At 39.9% G+C, this 17,869-nt stretch overlaps 2 protein-coding genes across 2 annotated transcripts; one reads left to right on the forward strand and one right to left on the reverse strand.

The window, feature by feature from the left end:
• Positions 1–277: 277 nt before the first annotated feature.
• On the reverse strand, positions 278–5,657 carry sgk3 (serum/glucocorticoid regulated kinase family member 3). Its single transcript, XM_079576012.1, has 16 exons — positions 5,461–5,657; positions 5,297–5,380; positions 5,134–5,206; positions 4,976–5,051; positions 4,825–4,900; positions 4,697–4,746; positions 4,557–4,614; positions 3,361–3,444; positions 3,138–3,269; positions 2,400–2,512; positions 2,271–2,307; positions 1,689–1,775; positions 1,483–1,578; positions 1,256–1,411; positions 1,053–1,142; positions 278–962 (listed from the first exon to the last, which is right to left on the reverse strand). The coding sequence occupies exons 1-16, from the start codon at positions 5,536–5,538 to the stop codon at positions 792–794; spliced, it is 1,461 nt and encodes a 486-aa protein (XP_079432138.1). The 5' UTR covers positions 5,539–5,657; the 3' UTR covers positions 278–791.
• A 4,690-nt stretch (positions 5,658–10,347) lies between these two features.
• On the forward strand, positions 10,348–17,801 carry mybl1 (v-myb avian myeloblastosis viral oncogene homolog-like 1). Its single transcript, XM_079576413.1, has 16 exons — positions 10,348–10,762; positions 12,017–12,116; positions 12,219–12,290; positions 12,400–12,492; positions 12,722–12,942; positions 13,023–13,215; positions 13,302–13,361; positions 13,601–13,711; positions 14,285–14,497; positions 14,655–15,023; positions 15,114–15,253; positions 15,340–15,454; positions 15,535–15,651; positions 15,735–15,839; positions 15,910–16,068; positions 16,146–17,801. The coding sequence occupies exons 1-16, from the start codon at positions 10,740–10,742 to the stop codon at positions 16,254–16,256; spliced, it is 2,202 nt and encodes a 733-aa protein (XP_079432539.1). The 5' UTR covers positions 10,348–10,739; the 3' UTR covers positions 16,257–17,801.
• Positions 17,802–17,869: the final 68 nt, after the last annotated feature.

The following is a 17,869-nucleotide window of genomic DNA, read 5'->3' on the forward strand; positions in this document are numbered from 1 at the left end:
CGAATCGCTGTCACGTGATTGTGAATGATGTTGCTGCTTTGTTTTTTCAAGGACGTTTTTTTCTGTTTCCCTTTAAGACAATATTATTATCAATTCACAATAATAGTGTGTATATCTGTGTGGAAAAACAGGGAAATCTTTCATAAGCACTTCTTATTGATAACAGATTTAAATGTAACTTTTTTAATGGATGCATGTCACTGGTTATTCCATCATAATCTTTCTGTTAAAACCACTCAGCAAATACCATTCAGAGTTACACAGATGATGCATTTTAGTTTTATTTTACTCCATCATTACAAAATACTAGCCTTGCACAATCTGGTTTTAACATTTTAAAAGTCAAAGTATTTGTAATAAATTCACTAATAGCAACCAAGAAAATAGTCCAATACCTGCACACTATACAGAAAATAGACACTAATGACCTATGAACTGTAGTCCCAAACCCCAGTTTGTTTATACAGTAAATGCATCGATATATTTTACACATGATAGGAATGTTTACAATTCAAGTTTACCAGAAACATCGGATTTATTTATAAGGCTTCCATGAAGACAAGCGTTAAACTTAATAGCAAGTGACAATAATGCTTAAAAGATAAATGCTCTCAATACATAATTATTTCTAAAAATAGAAATAGTTAAAAAAAAAAAAACAAGAAAACAAGAAAGGCTCTCTCTGCTCCAACGAGAAACTTTTTTGGCTGGGTGCTTTGGTTTCACAGAGGAAATACTGTCCATCTTTTAAAATATTCCCTTTCATTGCAAGAGTTCGGGTGGGATTTGTCTCATAGGAAAGAGTCATCAGAAGCAGGGGCATAAGAGAAACCCACAAAGGCATCGTCTGCTTCCATAACACTGGCGTTGACTTTGGAATGATCTTGTGACCAGCAAATGGAGTTTGCCACCACTTCATCTGTGAATTCTGTGTCAAAGTTTGAGATGTCGCCAGGGCAGTTCTGTGGCAAAAAAAACGGGGGGAAAAGTTATTATGAACAGAATAGGCTACGTTTGAAAATCCTTTCAAGGCAGAAGACAGAAATACTTACCACTTTAGGTGTAAATGGAGGAGGAATCTTCTTTTGTTCAAGGTCATCCCAGTTTATACTATTGAAGAAGCTGTGTGCCTTAATTTCATTCTAAAAATAGCAACAGAAGTAAAAAAAATAAAGATTTGAATTTACAATGCCCAGACGCTGTTCAAATCTATCCACTAGAGGGCGCTAAATGATTATAAATTTGTATCACTTACAATGTCATCCTTGCTGCCCAGTCTGAGAGTGTTGTCTTTTTCCAAAAGCCCTTGCAGTAGCAACCAGGCTGAGTGAGAGGCGCCTGCACGCATCACCAAAGGCTTGTGCAGGATGCTGTCGTACATTTCATGTGTGTCCCTGCTGTAGAATGGAGGCTGCACAAAAGCACAGAATATTACAAACAAAGCAGAAAGCAACAGCAAAGAATATCAAAAGTGAAATTCACCAGGCCATAGAGCATCTCATACAGCACTGAACCCAAGCACCACCAGTCTACTGTGTTATCGTACGCCTGCTTCTTCAGAACCTCTGGGGCCAAGTACTGTGAAACATCAACACAAATACTTCACTTTTTTGCCTGACTGTTATGTACAGCATTGAATGATTTATTACTGGTAGACAGCACCAAACACTGTGACAATACTCCCTTACCTCTGGTGTTCCGCAAAATGTAGTAGTTGTATCGGTTTGGGAAATGCCCTCTTTGCACAATCCAAAGTCTGTCAAAACGATATGCCCCTGTAAAGAAGAAGAACTTTATTTATGTAGCGCCGTTCACAGACATGGTCACAAAGCGCTTTACATGAGACAATTACAGAGTAGAGGGGAAACAGAGATTGTTTTAGTCAGCATGTGCCACACAAGCTCATTATCCCACAGCAGTGAGGACTGTATTGTTGCCCAATGCCCAGGAATGTTGGCTGCTGCACCACTGCCCCAGCCAGCCCCATTCACTAATGCCCCACTGCCTCAACATGCTCATGCAGGGAAATCGTTCGCGCAAACTTAATTACCAGCACGTTATGTCTTAATATGAGTGTCTGCAGTGTGGCTGCTCAATTGTCAAGACCGGGGCGCTAATGTTTGGGTCACATTAAACAAAATTACCACTTTGGACAAGTCTTTGCAGTTCGTGACAGGATTTCTGATACGCGTCAGAGCTAAATTGCAGCTTGGGGGCTTCAGCTTTCATGCTTTTATTTGCCATTAAAACACAATAATAAAAACGCTTACTTCATGGTCCAGAAGAATGTTTTCTGGCTTCAAGTCTCTGCAAAGAAATTGGCCCAAAGACATTAACGATTAAACATTTCAAAAGAAAACAGAAGAGTCAAAAAAGACGTGTGTTTATTTGCCACGTACCTGTATACAATGTTGATCGAGTGTAAATATCCCAGGGCACTTGCCATTTCCGCAATGTAGAATCTCGCTCTGGGCTCTGGGAATGTCCTCTCTTTTTGTAAATGAAAGAAAAGCTGTAATAGAAAGAAAACATGGGGTATTAGCAAACGTGTGAAAAATCTCAATCTTTATTGTGTGTGCATAGGGCAGTTTAAAAATCAAAAATGTAATCAAAATTGCAAAACATTTATTCAATTGTCATGAGAGCTGAATTGTCAGGTGACCTTTGGAGTTTGGAGGAAGATTTTTGTGTGGAGTGGAATTTTTGTTTCAGAAGAGGTTGATTTAAAAAGGTCCATCACGTCCTAAACCATGTACAAATAGCTAAATTGTATTTGTTTTTTAAATCATATCGAATCAAATATTGAGATTGGCGTCTATGAAGGGAATACATTTATGTGGGTTTTTTGCCATCTCGCCCAGCCCTATGTGTGCATGTGACATTAATACTTTTATGACTCACTCAAAGGATATTTCTGTGTTGTTTGTCACAGTCACACATAATGTAACAATCACAGCTCTGGATACTCCACTCTATCATGACTCAGTCTAACCATCATTCTGCCTTCTTTATTTTATAATCATTTTTTTTAGCATAGGGAAGGGATATTTCCCCGATGTGCTGTCACTCTGAGCTTAGCTTAACCTTGTGACATTTGGCAACGTCAGTAGCTCGGTCACGAAAACGAGAGTACTCACTTCTCCACCATTGATAAAATCCAACACAAAGTATAACTTGTCTGCGGTCTGAAAGGAATAATGAAGCCCCACCAGGAAAGGGTGTTTGACATTCTTCAGCAGTACGTTGCGCTCTGCCATGATGTGTTTTTGCTGATTTGAATAAAAGAGAAAGAAACCCCAAAATGGTAAATAAACAACGATGACAAATACAGAAAGATAAATGGAAGAAAAATAGACTCACTTCTTTTCTGTTAAGAATCACTTTTTTCTGTAACACTTTCACAGCATAATATTTTTCATCATGCTTCCTTTTTGCAAGAAAAACCTAGAGAGGAGAGGGGGGAAGGAAGATTGCATTGAGTAAATGGAAAATGGCCAGTAAAATAAATATGCTTATACAACATTAGTAACACATAGGAGGACAGAGGCAAGGCAAGGCAAGTTTATTTGTAGAGCACAATTCATACACAAGGCAATTCAAAGTGCTTCACAGTTGCATAAATATAAGAAAACAAATACAATCAATAAAACATCAACATAGAATTAATCAATTACAGTAAGAGGCAAGAGTGTAGATAAAATACTTTCAGTTATATGCATTTTTAAGTCTTGTTTTGATTCGCTCTGTCTTGAGAACTATTTCGCTCTGTCTTGAGCTCTATTTCGCTCTGTATTGACACTATTTTTAAGTCTTGTTTTGACTTGCTCTGTCTTGAGCACTATTTCGCTCTGTCTTGAGCACTATTTTTCTTGCTCGTTCACACAAAGTTACCTAACCTCTGTTTTTGTCGCTCCTTCTCCTCTGGACATCAATATAAAATTAATCAATTACAGTAAAAGGCAGGAGTGTAGATAAAATACATTCAGTCATATGCACGGGCAAACAGAACTGTTTTCATCCTGGATTTGAACATTGTCAGAGTTGAGGCCTGTCTCACGTCCTCATGAAGACTGTTCCAGATTTTAGCTGCATGAAACTGAAACGCAGCCTCACCGTGTTTATTATTGACTCTGGGAACCACCAGGAGACCCCTCCCTGAGGTTCTCAGGGCCCGAGATGGTTCATACGGCTCTAACATGTCAGAGATGTACTTTGGAGCTAAACCATGAAAAGACTTTTACACAGCAGTGTACAAGTCAGTGCGAACCTCTGGTATTAGGGTTAAAAGGTAACACCTGAAGTACTATCACATGTTAGTGTTTGAAATATAAAGTACAATTGTCACTACTTTGGTTGGCTACTCTGGTATCTATCTTATCTAGGACTATTCTAGTTTTGTGCAGCCATGAGTGTATTATTGGTCGTACAAAGCCTTCTGATTGGTTGAGGAATGAGGATGTAGTGATAAAGATGCAGCAGTGTTTGAATAAGAATAATAAATAAAAGTATCGTCTATAAAAAGAAAAGTAATAAAACAGGTCAAAAATGCTACATACCTTCCCAAAACTTCCTTTCCCTATGACTTTTAAAAAGTCAAAGTCTGTAGGTTTTGCTCTGGAATTACAGATAAAAAACAGCTGATTTAAGAGGAGCCACAACAGATATAATATATGAAACATTTCATACGAGTACATACTGTGGATTTCCAGATGGTCCCAGGTTGATGTTTCTTGAGGTAGAATTGTTCTTTTGGCGAGATAAGTTATAATATAATCATAATGAGTCCATAATGCCAATGAAAAGCGTTTGAAAGCCATCACTTACCCTGTCGTCTTCATCCTCTGAGCCGTCGGAAAAACGTTTCAATCTGTCCATCAACAGGAAACTCATTACGTCTGGACTGCAAAGTTCACAAGGAGACAATGTTTAGTCAACTATTAACTGTGCCACAGAAAGTGCTTTTTATGAGCCTTACTGGTTACAAAGCTTGGGATGTGACACAATTTTCTTGATAAATTCATGCAATCCAGCTCTCCTCTGTTTGATAAACTCTGGAATATTTAAGCACAAAATCACATAAGAGACCCACTGGCTTTAGTTACAAACATAAACATCTGTGAAGCTGAATATTACCTGGGTCAAAATTGTCCCCAAATATCCTTTTTGCAGGAATCTTTAAGTTCATAGTTGGGAACTGCTTTCGTAACTGTAAAGATATTTAGACCTCAGTTAATAAATATCGGCCACTAGCTTTGGCAAGCAAGTGGTTGTAACAATAAATAAATAAAGTATTTACTATATTGTAGAGTTTATCGAATTCTGCATAGCGCCTGAAGACGAACCACTCATGCTCTCCAACATTGACAATCACTTTGTAAACCTGCAATGACACCGTGGACAAATTAGATTAGTTAGTCATCTTTAGAGATCTTTCTGTAAGAAGCTGAGATCTTTACATACTGTGTAACGTTTCTTCTTGTCTCTCTGCTCATCGTGGCAGGGGATGCTGACACTGGGGAGGCTGGGGGGCTCCTCCATCTTTGAGGTGACTGGATTTCAACGACAGACGGCTGTTGTTCCTAATTTAGGTTCACAATGCCCCATACATTCCTGCGGTTGATGCTGGGCACAAAGGAAAACAGAACAGAGCGCTATTTTCAGGAAGTGAAAACGTCCTTTAACTGATTGTGTGTAAAAATGTAATAACCCAACAGTCTGTGAAAATATGGTGTGTTGTTTTTTGGGGGGTTAATTCTGCAAAGTAACATTTACAAGCAGCACAAAATTCAATTTAACTTGACGTCGAGAAGACATATTATTGCATCATATTTCAGTTATCTCTCAAATGTTAACGCTTCTGGACATGTCGGGTGAACTGCAGAGAAGCAGCTGCCAGCTGCACATATGGAGAAGACGGTTGTCGAGTCCTGACTTCTACAATTTGTAATAATAATAATAATAATGCATTGGACATATATAGCGCTTCTCCAGATGCTCAAACACACTTTACATTTTTTGTGTGGTGGTAAACCACTCTTGTAGCCACAGCTACCCTGCCATCAGCCCCCCCTTCGGACACATCGACAGTACATCCTAATTTAACAGTCTATACTGACGGGGTCTTAATTGCAAGGAAGCAAACCTTAACAATTGCTTTTTCCTGCTCTTCACCCTGAGCTGTTCTGTCAGATTAAGTACACGGGGGGAAAAAACGATTAAAAATATAAACATATTTTACCACTGTAATGAGATAATGGTGGGTATGGCAGACACTTGCTGTCTGATAGAAATGTTTCAACAGACACAGAAATACTAGTGTAGTACATAAATGATCACCTAGCATCTGCTATGTCTTAAACAGGCAAACATAAAGACAACTGATACCAGCTAAATCCAAAGTGGAACTACAAACGAATAAACATTGTCCCCCGCTTATATACTTAACGTGGCATATAATGACTGTCTAAGAATTTTGCTGAAAAGACCTCGACGGGAGAGTGCCGGCCACTTATTTGTTTCTGCTGGCGTCAGAACTTTTCATGCTGTTTTGACAAACTTAATGTACAGATTTATTTGTCGGCTTAACAACTGTGCCAATATGATTATTATGAACTTGACAAACATCAAAGTCAGTGCCCAGCGTTACCATTCTGAACTGTGTCGACCCTGGTACAGTTGTCTGCTCTAAATTGTTGTGTGTTGTTGTTTTGTTTGTTGTGTGTTTTTTTTTTTTTTAACTGGACCTCGAGTCTGCAATAAAGGTTTGATGATGATGATGAAACAATATTGTACTGAGCTTTTACATGAAAGTCAACCCCCAAAACACTGAAGTCCACATTCTTTCACGCAGCGACTGTACTAGCTCACATGCTGGGTGCGTGACATTTCCACTTCTTACGGTCACTGGGAAAGTATTTTTAAATACCCTCCTGGAGGACTTTGAAGTAGACCTGCACAATGGGAAGAGGATGTACCCTGGGAAGGACCTTCCTCAAAAAATAAATAAAAATAGATTAGATGGCAAATTGTGTGGCTACTTTTATGTTTGAGCAAAGTTAAATGTTTTGGATATTTGGGAAAGGGATACCGCAGTCCAACACAGACAGGATTATGTCATGTTTGGTACAGTGTGGTTCTATTCGCTGCGTTGCCCTTTGTTCTTTGTGTGCGGTTGGTGAGGTCATTTCTGTTTACTCAGATGCTCTTTTTTTCGAGCCCATTCATTTGTTACTCTCACCTTTATCAATGAAGAACTTCAGTATTTACTCCAGGACAGATTTATGTATTAATCCCACTTTACTCCATCATCAAAAAAGGATTTCAAAATTTACAAGCCACTTTTTCAAACAATGAGAACATTTTGAGCTTCAGTATCTATTATGCCTTGCAAAGTGTACTGTATGTTACAACAAATGGAACATTTTGTTTCGATAAAGGTTTTTATCTAAGGATGGTCACTTTTGAGAGTAGCTGGTTTTCAAGGGTAAATGACTGCGCACATAGCCGCACAGGACTTGCTCTATAACATTCCAAACATATTTCCGTCCAAGTTGGGAAATAACCTATAACTGTCTTGTACCATTTCTGATTTTCAGCTGACATGCAACTCCTTCATTTGGAATGTGCAAAATGCCACACCCAGTGATAGACAATGCCAAATTGGAGACCTTGTTATTAACTAAATGTTTAATATTCATAGAACATACCGTAGGGTCAAGATGCCGCAAGAGTAAACCTGATCACACCCTTCCACACCTGAAGCTAGAACCGCGGTGTTCCTACATTTAGTTTACATACATGTCACAGCCTGAGAACACTCTAAAAGCCAAGGATGTTACATTATTCTGTGTGGGCTTATATGGTCAGGTATCATGCAAGACTACCAACTCCAGCAAGAAATAAAGAGTCTACATATCAATTTTGCATAAAGGTTGCGAGCATGAAAGTAAAAATATAATACAACATGAAAGAGGAGATTATGTGATGTGCGTTTAATGTGCTTTCAATATTTGTAGGGGAGACATTTTAAGGAAGACATGGAAAACACGCAAAAGTCAGCTTTTGTGCCAAGTCAGCTGCAGACACACAGACAGTGCAAAATGAAGATAGTACTTCCTTATAGAAACATGCCAGATTCAGTCTAAGTAAGACAGAAATCACACATTTGGTGAAAGAAAAAAGATCTTCCCAGTCATCTGTATCATCAAGCACAATGTGAAATTCCACACTGTAAAGTGTAAACATTAAGCATGAAACCAGAAGAAAAGGGAAATTCATTTTGCTTTCATTTTGCTTATTAGGCTATGATTTTAGAAGGGGGGGGGGAGATCATTATCATAAGAAGACAGTGGCATGTGGGAGTGAAACTAAATGCTGTGTGTTTAACTTGTTTAGATGAGAGATAACTCATGTCAGCCCAGTCCCATTAATTTAGAGCTTGCTGTTTGATCACGTTGATTACATTGACAGGATTTACATTTTGAGTCCTGGTCACGTGTGTTAGTTTACTGGAAATTCAGAGTTTCCTTTCAACGCTCAGCTCCAGGAGAGGGACAGAGTAATACTAATGTACCTACAACCTCCACATCACCTACAACTGCATGAAAACACAGTGGTTTATCAAGCCATGGTCACCACATAGCCATTCTATGTAAACCAAACACCATCTGCACACACACACAAAACATCTAGTGAATGCTTAAATCAGCACCTCGTTTGAAGTAAATAAAAAAAGAAAGGAAAAAAACTAAACAAGAGATCATGGTGCCACTTGTTGCTTCCCCACGATCCAACAAAACATCCTGTTTTTTAAGGTATTGGTTGATTATTTAATAAAACGTCAAATATATTAACTATAGCAACATTAGCGATCTTGAGCCACGGCTAAACTAAACTAGCAGACGTGGAAATGAACATCACGTACCTTTTTTGTATATTCTTTCGGTATTCAGTAATTTTCTCCCATGTCCTCGTTGTAGACTCGTCAGATAGTCACTAAACAGCTCCTTACTTTTCGACAAATAAGCACATCAGAAACACAGGGGTCTTTTTTGCGGGTATATGTTGATTTTTACAGCTGTTCATATGCGCCCGTGAAGTGAGAGAAGCAGGAAACATCAGCCTTTCCTCGTAAGAAAGTTCCCATGAAATTTGTCACGGGACCAGAGTGTTGCAGCGTCTGTCAAGTTACATTAGAGCTCCGTCGCACTTCCGGTAAGCATCTCGGAGGTTTTAAAAGGTAAATAACTGGAGTTGTTGTTCACATTTAAACACTACAGTGAGTTACATGGATTCACCAGTAGTGACTAAGCAGCTAACGGAGTTGTCCACGCCTTTTTTCTCCAATTTTTGTGCTGTTTTTAGCTAATGTTGGTCTATGGAAAATGTATGCTAACAGCCACAAACATGGCGAATCTCCATGGTAACAGTGGATTTTCCCAAACTCTTCTCTGATCAATCAACTATGGAGTTTTTTTTTCTTTTTTTGTTTTGTTTTATTAACACGTCTATATGAAGAAACGACTCATAATATTAAACCTTTACTTCTAACATTTTATTTCTATGAATGATTTCCGTTTTTTTGTTTAGCGTCACATCAAACTTTATACCGCGCATCAAGTCAAACAGCGTCACCTGCTGGTAGAACATTAACATTGCAATTTTCATGTGGCAAACATTGTGTTTTTAATAATTGCGTCTCTTTTAACTGTTTCCACCATATTATTGCCATATTAAACATTTCTCAACCTTAATATACGTTTCAGATTAACTGACAGTTTACTGACTTTTTGCATTCGCAGCAAAGAACTATCGTTTCGATATGAATTACCATTTCTCTCCAGTAGGTGTCACCAAAACTCAAGTACAAACGTATAAAGTGTATTCAAAATTTGTTTTGAATGCACATTATCTACACTCACGATAAATATGTCTGTTTTACTGTTTCGCCCTTGCAAGACAGGTTTCTGGAGTCTTTGTTGCCGTTGTTTTTATCTATTTATTTCCTCCCTCTTTATTTGTTTAGGAATTTATTAACATGAAAATCAATACATGATCATGTGAGTAAACATATAAATGGACAATTACTCATTTGTATGAACTTATGAAACGTATCCTCAAACATATTTTTTTGTACATTGCAGATTAAGTGTATAAAACATATTTGATGAGAGAGCTCAGCTCAGAGGCGCCTTAATACAGACACCACGTGACGAGTGACTGAAGTAGTCCCACCTACTCCAGCAAATGCACCAATCCAACTGAAGCGGCCCCCCCCTCCGGGCCCCTCAGCCCGCACCAATGAGAGCCGAGGCCGCCTGCGCACAGAATCGGCGGGATGGACGAAATTCATAATGCTCCATCACAAATGCGCACTGCCAGGACATCGGGATCTGTACCGCCGTGAGAAGAACGTGCTTTCGTTTTTAGATATAGCCTGTGTGTTTAAGCAGCATAGTTTGTTTCGAGATTTCGTGCCTTAGTGCGCGCGACGAAGTGAAAGAAGTGCCAGTTTTCTTTGGTAAAACGATACGACGCTTTTGCTGCTGATGAAGAAAGGCGATCATTATACATGAGCTGCAGCTGGGGTCGGGCTGGCTAAAACATGCTAGCCACTGTTTTGAGGAAATTAAACATAGACTGACAGCAGTTTCTATGGACGAAGACATTCTGCTGGACTTTGAAGAGCTGCCAAACACACGATCGTCGTTCAAAGAGCTGAAATCTTCTGCAAAGCTGTCATGGACAACCTGAAATCGCGCAGGTGGGTCTCGTCTGACAGCTACTGTGTTGCCTTTACATTGTTATTAGCAGTAGCAAATGATATAACAATACACAGAAGGCAACAATAGTCAGAGTAGCTTACTTTTGTGCAATGATTAAAATGAAAACGGTGTAGCCTAGTGATAAAATGAGTGACTCTGGCGCGTGCACCTGTCACGGCTTCAATTACTGTTTTTGTTCCAGTTCTCTGTGCCAGGACGTGAGCATGTTTATTAATCCTTTTAAGCTCGGATATGAGAAAAGAAAACATTTTTATTTATTTATTCAAATAATGTATTAATGATCTGAGTTGCATTTAATGAATAAAGATGTATGAATGGGTTTCAGGCAGTGGGAGCGCGCAGTCTATTGTCAAAGTGCAGTTATGTAATAGCCCTCTAAATTGGCTTTTAGGGCACAGTGCCGTCCAGTGTGTTACACACAATTAAATAAGACACCTTATGTTTCAAGGAAAGACTTAGCACACGGTCGTAGGATGGTTCTTTTGTGGGTGGAGCACTGATTACTGATACGGGGAACCAGCTGGGTTCACAATAGCAACATAACACCTTCCAGTCATTTTTCTGTAAGCATTTGTCAACATATTCAAGTTCACTGTGAATTTGTATTATAATGTATAATACGTACAGTGTGTTTCCAAGTTGTGGTGTCAGGATCTTCAGAAATTATTATTTTCCCTTGCCCTCAGTTTTTCCATACTCATTTCTTCTGAATATGTGTGTGCTGTGACTAACATATGTGTGATGTTTTTTGAATCTGGTCCGTTACTTTTGCTGTCCTTCTGACCACTCCCCATCCTCTCCCTAATTACCACCGCACACACAAATATACCTCTGTAGGTGAAAGAACCTGTTTACAGAAGTGCCCTCTTTTCCAGCCAAATGTTGCTCCTCCCTCATGTTCAACATAGACCCCAGCCACAGCAAATGAGGCCCTAGCAAAATTCATCTGATATGTGCAGTTTACAAGTGAAACCTTCACCGCCACAGGCAAAACAAGAAAATGGGTTAACATTTACAGAACTAAAAAGCCAATTCAGATTATAAGGAAACATGTAAACTTGGACAAACATTTTAGTGTTAACTGCCAACTTCCTCTGTTACAAGAGAGGACCGTCCTGTTAAAGCATCGGTATAATAAGTATGCTGTGTGCTATAACAGAATAATACACATTAGTCCCCATAAGTGTTTTGTTTTTGAATAAAGTCTAATGTCTTTCTGCTGTGTATTGTAGCAGTGACGAGGATGAAGATCTAAACTCCACAGACCCGGAGAGTAAAGAGAGGTGCAAAGATAAAAAGGTTCTGTGCAAAGTGAAGTGGTCTCGTGATGAGGTAAGCGTTCACCCTGGCCATGACTAACAGGAAAAGGAGGAGACATTTCAACTCATGATAAAAATCTTCTACTTTGTTCCATTATTGTGCATGTTTTTCCAGGATGAAAAGCTGAAAAAACTTGTTGAGCAGCATGGAACCGACTCGTGGAAATTGATTTCAACCTTTTTTCCTGTAAGTATGAATCACCTTTACATTATATTGATTGGGTCAGAGGTCAGAAGCAGTTCAAAAACTGGTGTTGTGGTGACAGCTAATCGAGTGCTGTGTGGCTCTGTCACAGGGGAGGACAGATGGCCAGTGTCAGCACCGCTGGCAGAAGGTGCTCAACCCAGAACTAGTAAAAGGGCCTTGGACAAAAGAGGAGGATCAAAAGGTAAGATGAGATCGGAGCTCCTGTTTGACACAGAAAACTGGCAAACTGCTTAATAGGAGTGGCATGAACAAGCCTTAGGCTCTGTCAGAGGAACGTGGTTTCAAATACTAACAGAGAAACAGTTCATCTGTTTTACACGTTTTGTTTTCTTTAAATTCTTTAACAGTACATAAAAATCTTCATAGAGTACATTTTTACCTTAACAAATTCTTCACCAATGTACCTGCAGGTTATTGACCTAGTTCACAAATATGGCCCCAAACGCTGGTCTGTAATCGCAAAGCATCTTCAGGGAAGGATTGGAAAGCAGTGTCGGGAGCGATGGCACAACCACCTGAATCCAGAGGTGAAGAAGTCCTCATGGACTCAAGAAGAGGACCGGATCATCTATGAGGCCCACAAGCGGTTAGGAAATCGCTGGGCAGAGATCTCGAAACTACTTCCCGGAAGGTCATCTCTTTTACACAACAGGATTTTGCCATGTATGAAGACAAAAAAATGAACAAAACATGTTCTTATCTGTTCAACAGGACAGACAACTCCATCAAGAACCACTGGAACTCCACCATGAGGAGGAAGGTAGAGCACGAGGGTTACCTGCAGGACGGATCCAAGAGCTTCAGCTCGTCTCAAACAGGAAAGAGACGCCACAGACAAAGTCATTCAACAGCAACAGAGACGACCAGCAGAGACAGCAGCCCTCTGCCCATAACACAGGACCAGGTCTGAACACAGTATCCAGCTCGATGGAAAAACGTCAACAATGTTGTTGAGTATGTAATAAGAACTGGCAATGGTTTTATTTTTAGATTGGACCATACCCCTTTGATTCTCAGTCTGGACACTTAAATAATCCTGGTTTTATATTGGTAAGTTTTGTTGGAATGGATCTATAATTTCTGTATTTCCAATCTGTAGTGTCTCTGTGATTGCTAACATTGGACTACAAATCAAAAACTTGAAAGTCCTGTATTTTTCACCTAACAACAATGGACAGATTATTTCAAACTCTGCTACAGAAGTGGTGTGTTCAGGCTAAATCAATGTTGTCTATTTTCTTATTTTCCCTGCTGTCCTTCTTGATCTCTCCTGCTGACGTGTGTTGTAGCCATCATGCCTGGATGACCCTGACAGAGAGAAAAGAATTAAGGAGCTTGAGCTGCTGCTTATGTCGGCAGAAAGTGAAGTCCACCAACAAGTGCAGTGCAGAGGCCCCTGTGTAAGAGCGCAGTGTGGATGTGTGTTAGCATAGTTAGCACACCCTGTTTTAAGAGCGTCTTCAGTTTCCGTCTGCACTGTAAAAATGGAACTAACTCCTACAATTATAAATTATTGTTATAGAAAGTTACACATTTGAGACGCACTAAATTCTTCTAATTTTTACAGTGTTTTGAGAGACTGAAAACGTTTTTTTTTTTTTTTTTTTGGTAGTCCAACTTGCTGTAGTGTTGCTATAGTAACCAGGCTCCCATCTCACAAGGCAGACTGCACTGAGTTTGTGCTTCAATGCTGCATCTGCCCTCCACCGCCATCGACCCCCAACGTCTCCCTGTTTTCCCTCATTTTTACTCTTATGCTGTGCCTCGGCTCAGCTTGCTTTCTTCATACACTAACATATTAAAATATTGTTTAACCTAAACCGCATGCTATCCTGTTTTTACATTTTACATCCTATCCCCTCCTTCCAGAGTGATTCCCCTGTGTGCTGCCTACCTCCATTCCTTGCGTCATCCATCAAATAAATCACATGCATTGAGGGAAACTAATATCTACAACTGACTATTTGCCCCAGAACATGGAGCAGTACTCGGCCTGGTCGGACAGTGGCAGCAGCCTGGAGGATCAGGCGGAGAGGAGGTCCTGGAGGGGCCCCAAGACCCCGCAGCGACCCGTGACACAGAACCCCGTCTCCCCGAGCAAGTTCCTGGCTGTGGAGGCCAGCACTGTGCTCTCTTCTCTGCAGTCCATGCCAGAGTTTGCGGAGACAATGGAGCTAATTGATTCAGTAAGTTTAGTTCATACTGGTTTATCGATTTGTGTCGGCTGAAATAACATGAAGTTGAACAGAATACTGTGAGTTCAGAACGTTTTCAGACCTCGCAAGTGTTAAACCACAGTGTCTCTGTGCCAAATATGAACGGTAGTTGCGCTGTTTTCTGTAGGATCCGGTTACATGGAGTGACGTGACCAACTTTGAGTTGTCCGAGACTGAAACATTGCCCAGACCCAACCAGGCCTACACCTCAGTGCTACAGGAGAGGACTGTCAACAATTCAGCGGGCTACGCAGTCGACTCCCAGGCGGCCCTGTGTACACACAACAAGGACCCCGCCACATTTGGAGTTGGCAGCACTTCGTCTCTTACGGCGCCCATTACCTCATCCAAGCCCAGCCATGCTTCCACTGAGAAGCGGAGGAGAAGAGAGAGAGGGGAACCGCTGAGTGAAATAACATGCTCCTTCCTCGAAAATATTTCCAATTCGCCCAAGAAAACGCCGACTAAATCTCTGCCTTTTACGCCATCAACACAAGTATATATTTATTTGTTTTTTATTTATTTTTCTGACACTATTAACACCCACAAACCGTCATCAGACTTAATGTGATGCCTTCGTTTCTAGTTTTGCAACATACTAGGGGCAGACCATTTGAACCTGGACACCCCATCTCACACATCCACCCCTGTGTGCAGTCAAAGGTGTCTACTCAACACTCCTCTTCACAAAGAGACCACGCCTAAGCACGAGAAAGAAAATGAAGGGTAATTAATATCCGATTGAAAGATCTGCAGCTGTAAATGTGTTGTTTTATGAGTTAGTAGCTTCTAATGTCGTGTCCATTGTCTAGATCCAGGACTCCTAAATATCGAAAAACAGTCATGATCCCCACACCCAGGACGCCGACGCCTTTCAAAAATGCTTTGGCTGCACAGGAGAAAATGCACGGGCCTCTCAAAATGGGGGTGAGCTCAACCTACTTCATCGAAAAGTTTCATTTATGGGTATTCTTTTGTTCTTACATTGTTTAAATGATTTTATTCAGCCACAGTCGCTAGCGTTTCTAGAGGAAGACATTCGTGAAGTTTTGAAGCATGAGACCGGAGCAGACTTTTTTAACAGGACAGATGCTCATCCAGACTACAGAGGATGGAAACACTGTGTAAGTAAATACACTATGATAACACCGCCCGACATGCGGTGATAGTCATTTATTGAAGTTATTTGTATCAAATCATTTTTTAGTTGGATGGTCCAGCTCGGAAGGTGCGCAAATCCCTTGTCCTTGATCCCTGGGAAAAAGATTGTCTAAATGTCCAACTCTTTCCAGAACAGCTGAACATTGCCCAAGTAAGTTGTCTTCTGACGTGAGCGCCCAAAACAGTGGTTCAAGCAACTATTAATTCTAACCCTGTTTCAGCTGCCAGATGAAAGTCTACTGACGAGCTCCTCATTGATCAACACAAATGCAGAGGAGGAAGAAGCTCTGAACTCCTTACATGAGGATTCCTCCATTGTACCGCTAAATAATTTCAAGTTTCCAGTGGCTGAGAAAATGCAGAAACATGCTTTAAATGAGGTGACTAAGAGCCCTCTTTGCCTTATTGTCTTAACCACTTCAGCAGAGCACACGTCGGACTAACCTCTTATGTGCAGGTGAGCGACTGGGAAGCCGTGGTTTATGGGAAGACTGAGGACCAGCTGCTGCTGACGGAACAGGCGCGACAGTACCTGACCCCGTACACTTCAAGAGCCCTTGTGCTATGAGGCAAAACACACTGCTCTCTCACCAAACCAAGTCCACAGTGAGTCCAGTAGCAGACAATCCCGTCAAAAGGGTCATTTTCCTTTTGAAGCAGAAATGCGCTGTGGAGGACACCCACAAAAGGCACGGCTGCTCCTATTGTGCATGTTTCTAGGTCACTGCCAGTGTCCAGGTGATTTAGTGTTGTGTCATTTTAAAACATGGCTTGCTACAATAACAGCTTTGTACAAATAGAGTAGATTCTGCACTAGATGGTGATGATTAGAAACTGCCAGATAAACTTTAATGTTAATATATTTTTAAATGTACAAAGATGTAATTCACTGTGCACCCATTCATTGTTAAAGCTGCAAAAACAAAACCATTTAGACACATTCTACTGATCGCCAACATCTAATTTGGACATTCAGAGTGTGCAGTAATGCGATTTTACAATTCAGTGTATGCTTTTAAGATGATTTTGGGGGTAATTAGGACACTGTCAATGTTGCACTACTAACATATTTTGCTGCTGAGAACAGTGTATTTGGAAACTGGATAGCACTTGTGTTGGACAATGATTTTTTTTAACAGTGCAACATTTCATCAAGGCCACAGTGCGGACGTTGGTGTGAATGTATTTCATGTTTCAGAAGCTTTGGTACCTTGTATGTTTATTTATTTATTATCTGACAGCTCTAAAGCTTAGATTTTAATATAAATCAGACACAATATACATTGACAAGTTTAACTTTGTTAAGAAAACAGCCTAAAAACTACATCTACTACAACGTTCTCTGCTTTTAATAATACAATGAACAAGATCCATCTCACCTTTTGAACTGAAAGTCTAATTCTTAAGAAGGCTGTCCTTTTATTTATTTATGTCTACTAATTTATTTATTTCTAAAATGATTTAAGAAAATTATGAAGAACTCTATAGTTTTATTTCCATTCTCCATCCATTTAGTTTGTACACTACACTGTCGGTGTAAAATGTAGGAAGTGTCATGTTCAGCACCATGGTCTTGTACTATTTGAAGTAGTTTGGAAATAATTTTCTTTACACTTGTTCAATTAGATAGCAATGCTCTATCTCTGACCTCTAATCATAGACAAATTGCACTTTTAATCCATTGTTAATTGTACATATCTGATGTTAATATATAGGATGGTAGCTGTTTGTTGTGGTGTTAGTGTGGACCATAATGTCTTTGCTGTTAAGATGCTGCTGCTTGATTTACCATGACTTATCCTGGTTTGTTTAAACAAGTTATATCCAATTTAACCAAGTTGATCATGTAAACATTTTCTGCACAAAATCATTGCCGTAGTTTTTAAAATATCCCTGGGCTTCCATTTTTACTCACTCCGCAGCTTACTCTGGCATATCTGGATTGGTAAAGCATCTATGTGGCATTGATGTGTTGTACATGTCATTTGTTTATGTAGCATTAGTTTACTGAGTGCATGTTAAAAAGGGAAACCATGGAGATAAGGTACATGTGTCGCTCAAACAAAAAGATGATGTTTTTTATACAATTGTGACTGAAATGTGTGTAAGATGTATGTTTTTGTTTTAAGGAATGATGTACGATACAATAAAGTAGCAGCACTCTATGTCAGCACAGACTAC

This window comes from Gobius niger (assembly GCF_951799975.1).
Source record: "Gobius niger genome assembly, chromosome: 18".
NCBI classification, from domain to species: Eukaryota; Metazoa; Chordata; class Actinopteri; order Gobiiformes; family Gobiidae; genus Gobius; species Gobius niger.

Coding starts and splice junctions, on each gene's coding strand:
- mybl1 (XM_079576413.1), top strand. CDS start 10,740: ATGGACAACCTGAAATCGCGCAG. Junction 13,712..14,284: donor TGCAGTGCAGAGGCCCCTGT/GTAAGAGCGCAG, acceptor TATTTGCCCCAG/AACATGGAGCAGTACTCGGC. Junction 15,652..15,734: donor ACAGAGGATGGAAACACTGT/GTAAGTAAATAC, acceptor ATCATTTTTTAG/TTGGATGGTCCAGCTCGGAA.
- sgk3 (XM_079576012.1), bottom strand. CDS start 5,538: ATGGAGGAGCCCCCCAGCCTCCCCAGTGTCAGCATCCCCTGCCACGAT. Junction 5,381..5,460: donor ACAAGAAGAAACGTTACACA/GTATGTAAAGAT, acceptor GTGTCATTGCAG/GTTTACAAAGTGATTGTCAA. Junction 1,412..1,482: donor ATGAGATGCTCTATGGCCTG/GTGAATTTCACT, acceptor GCTTTTGTGCAG/CCTCCATTCTACAGCAGGGA.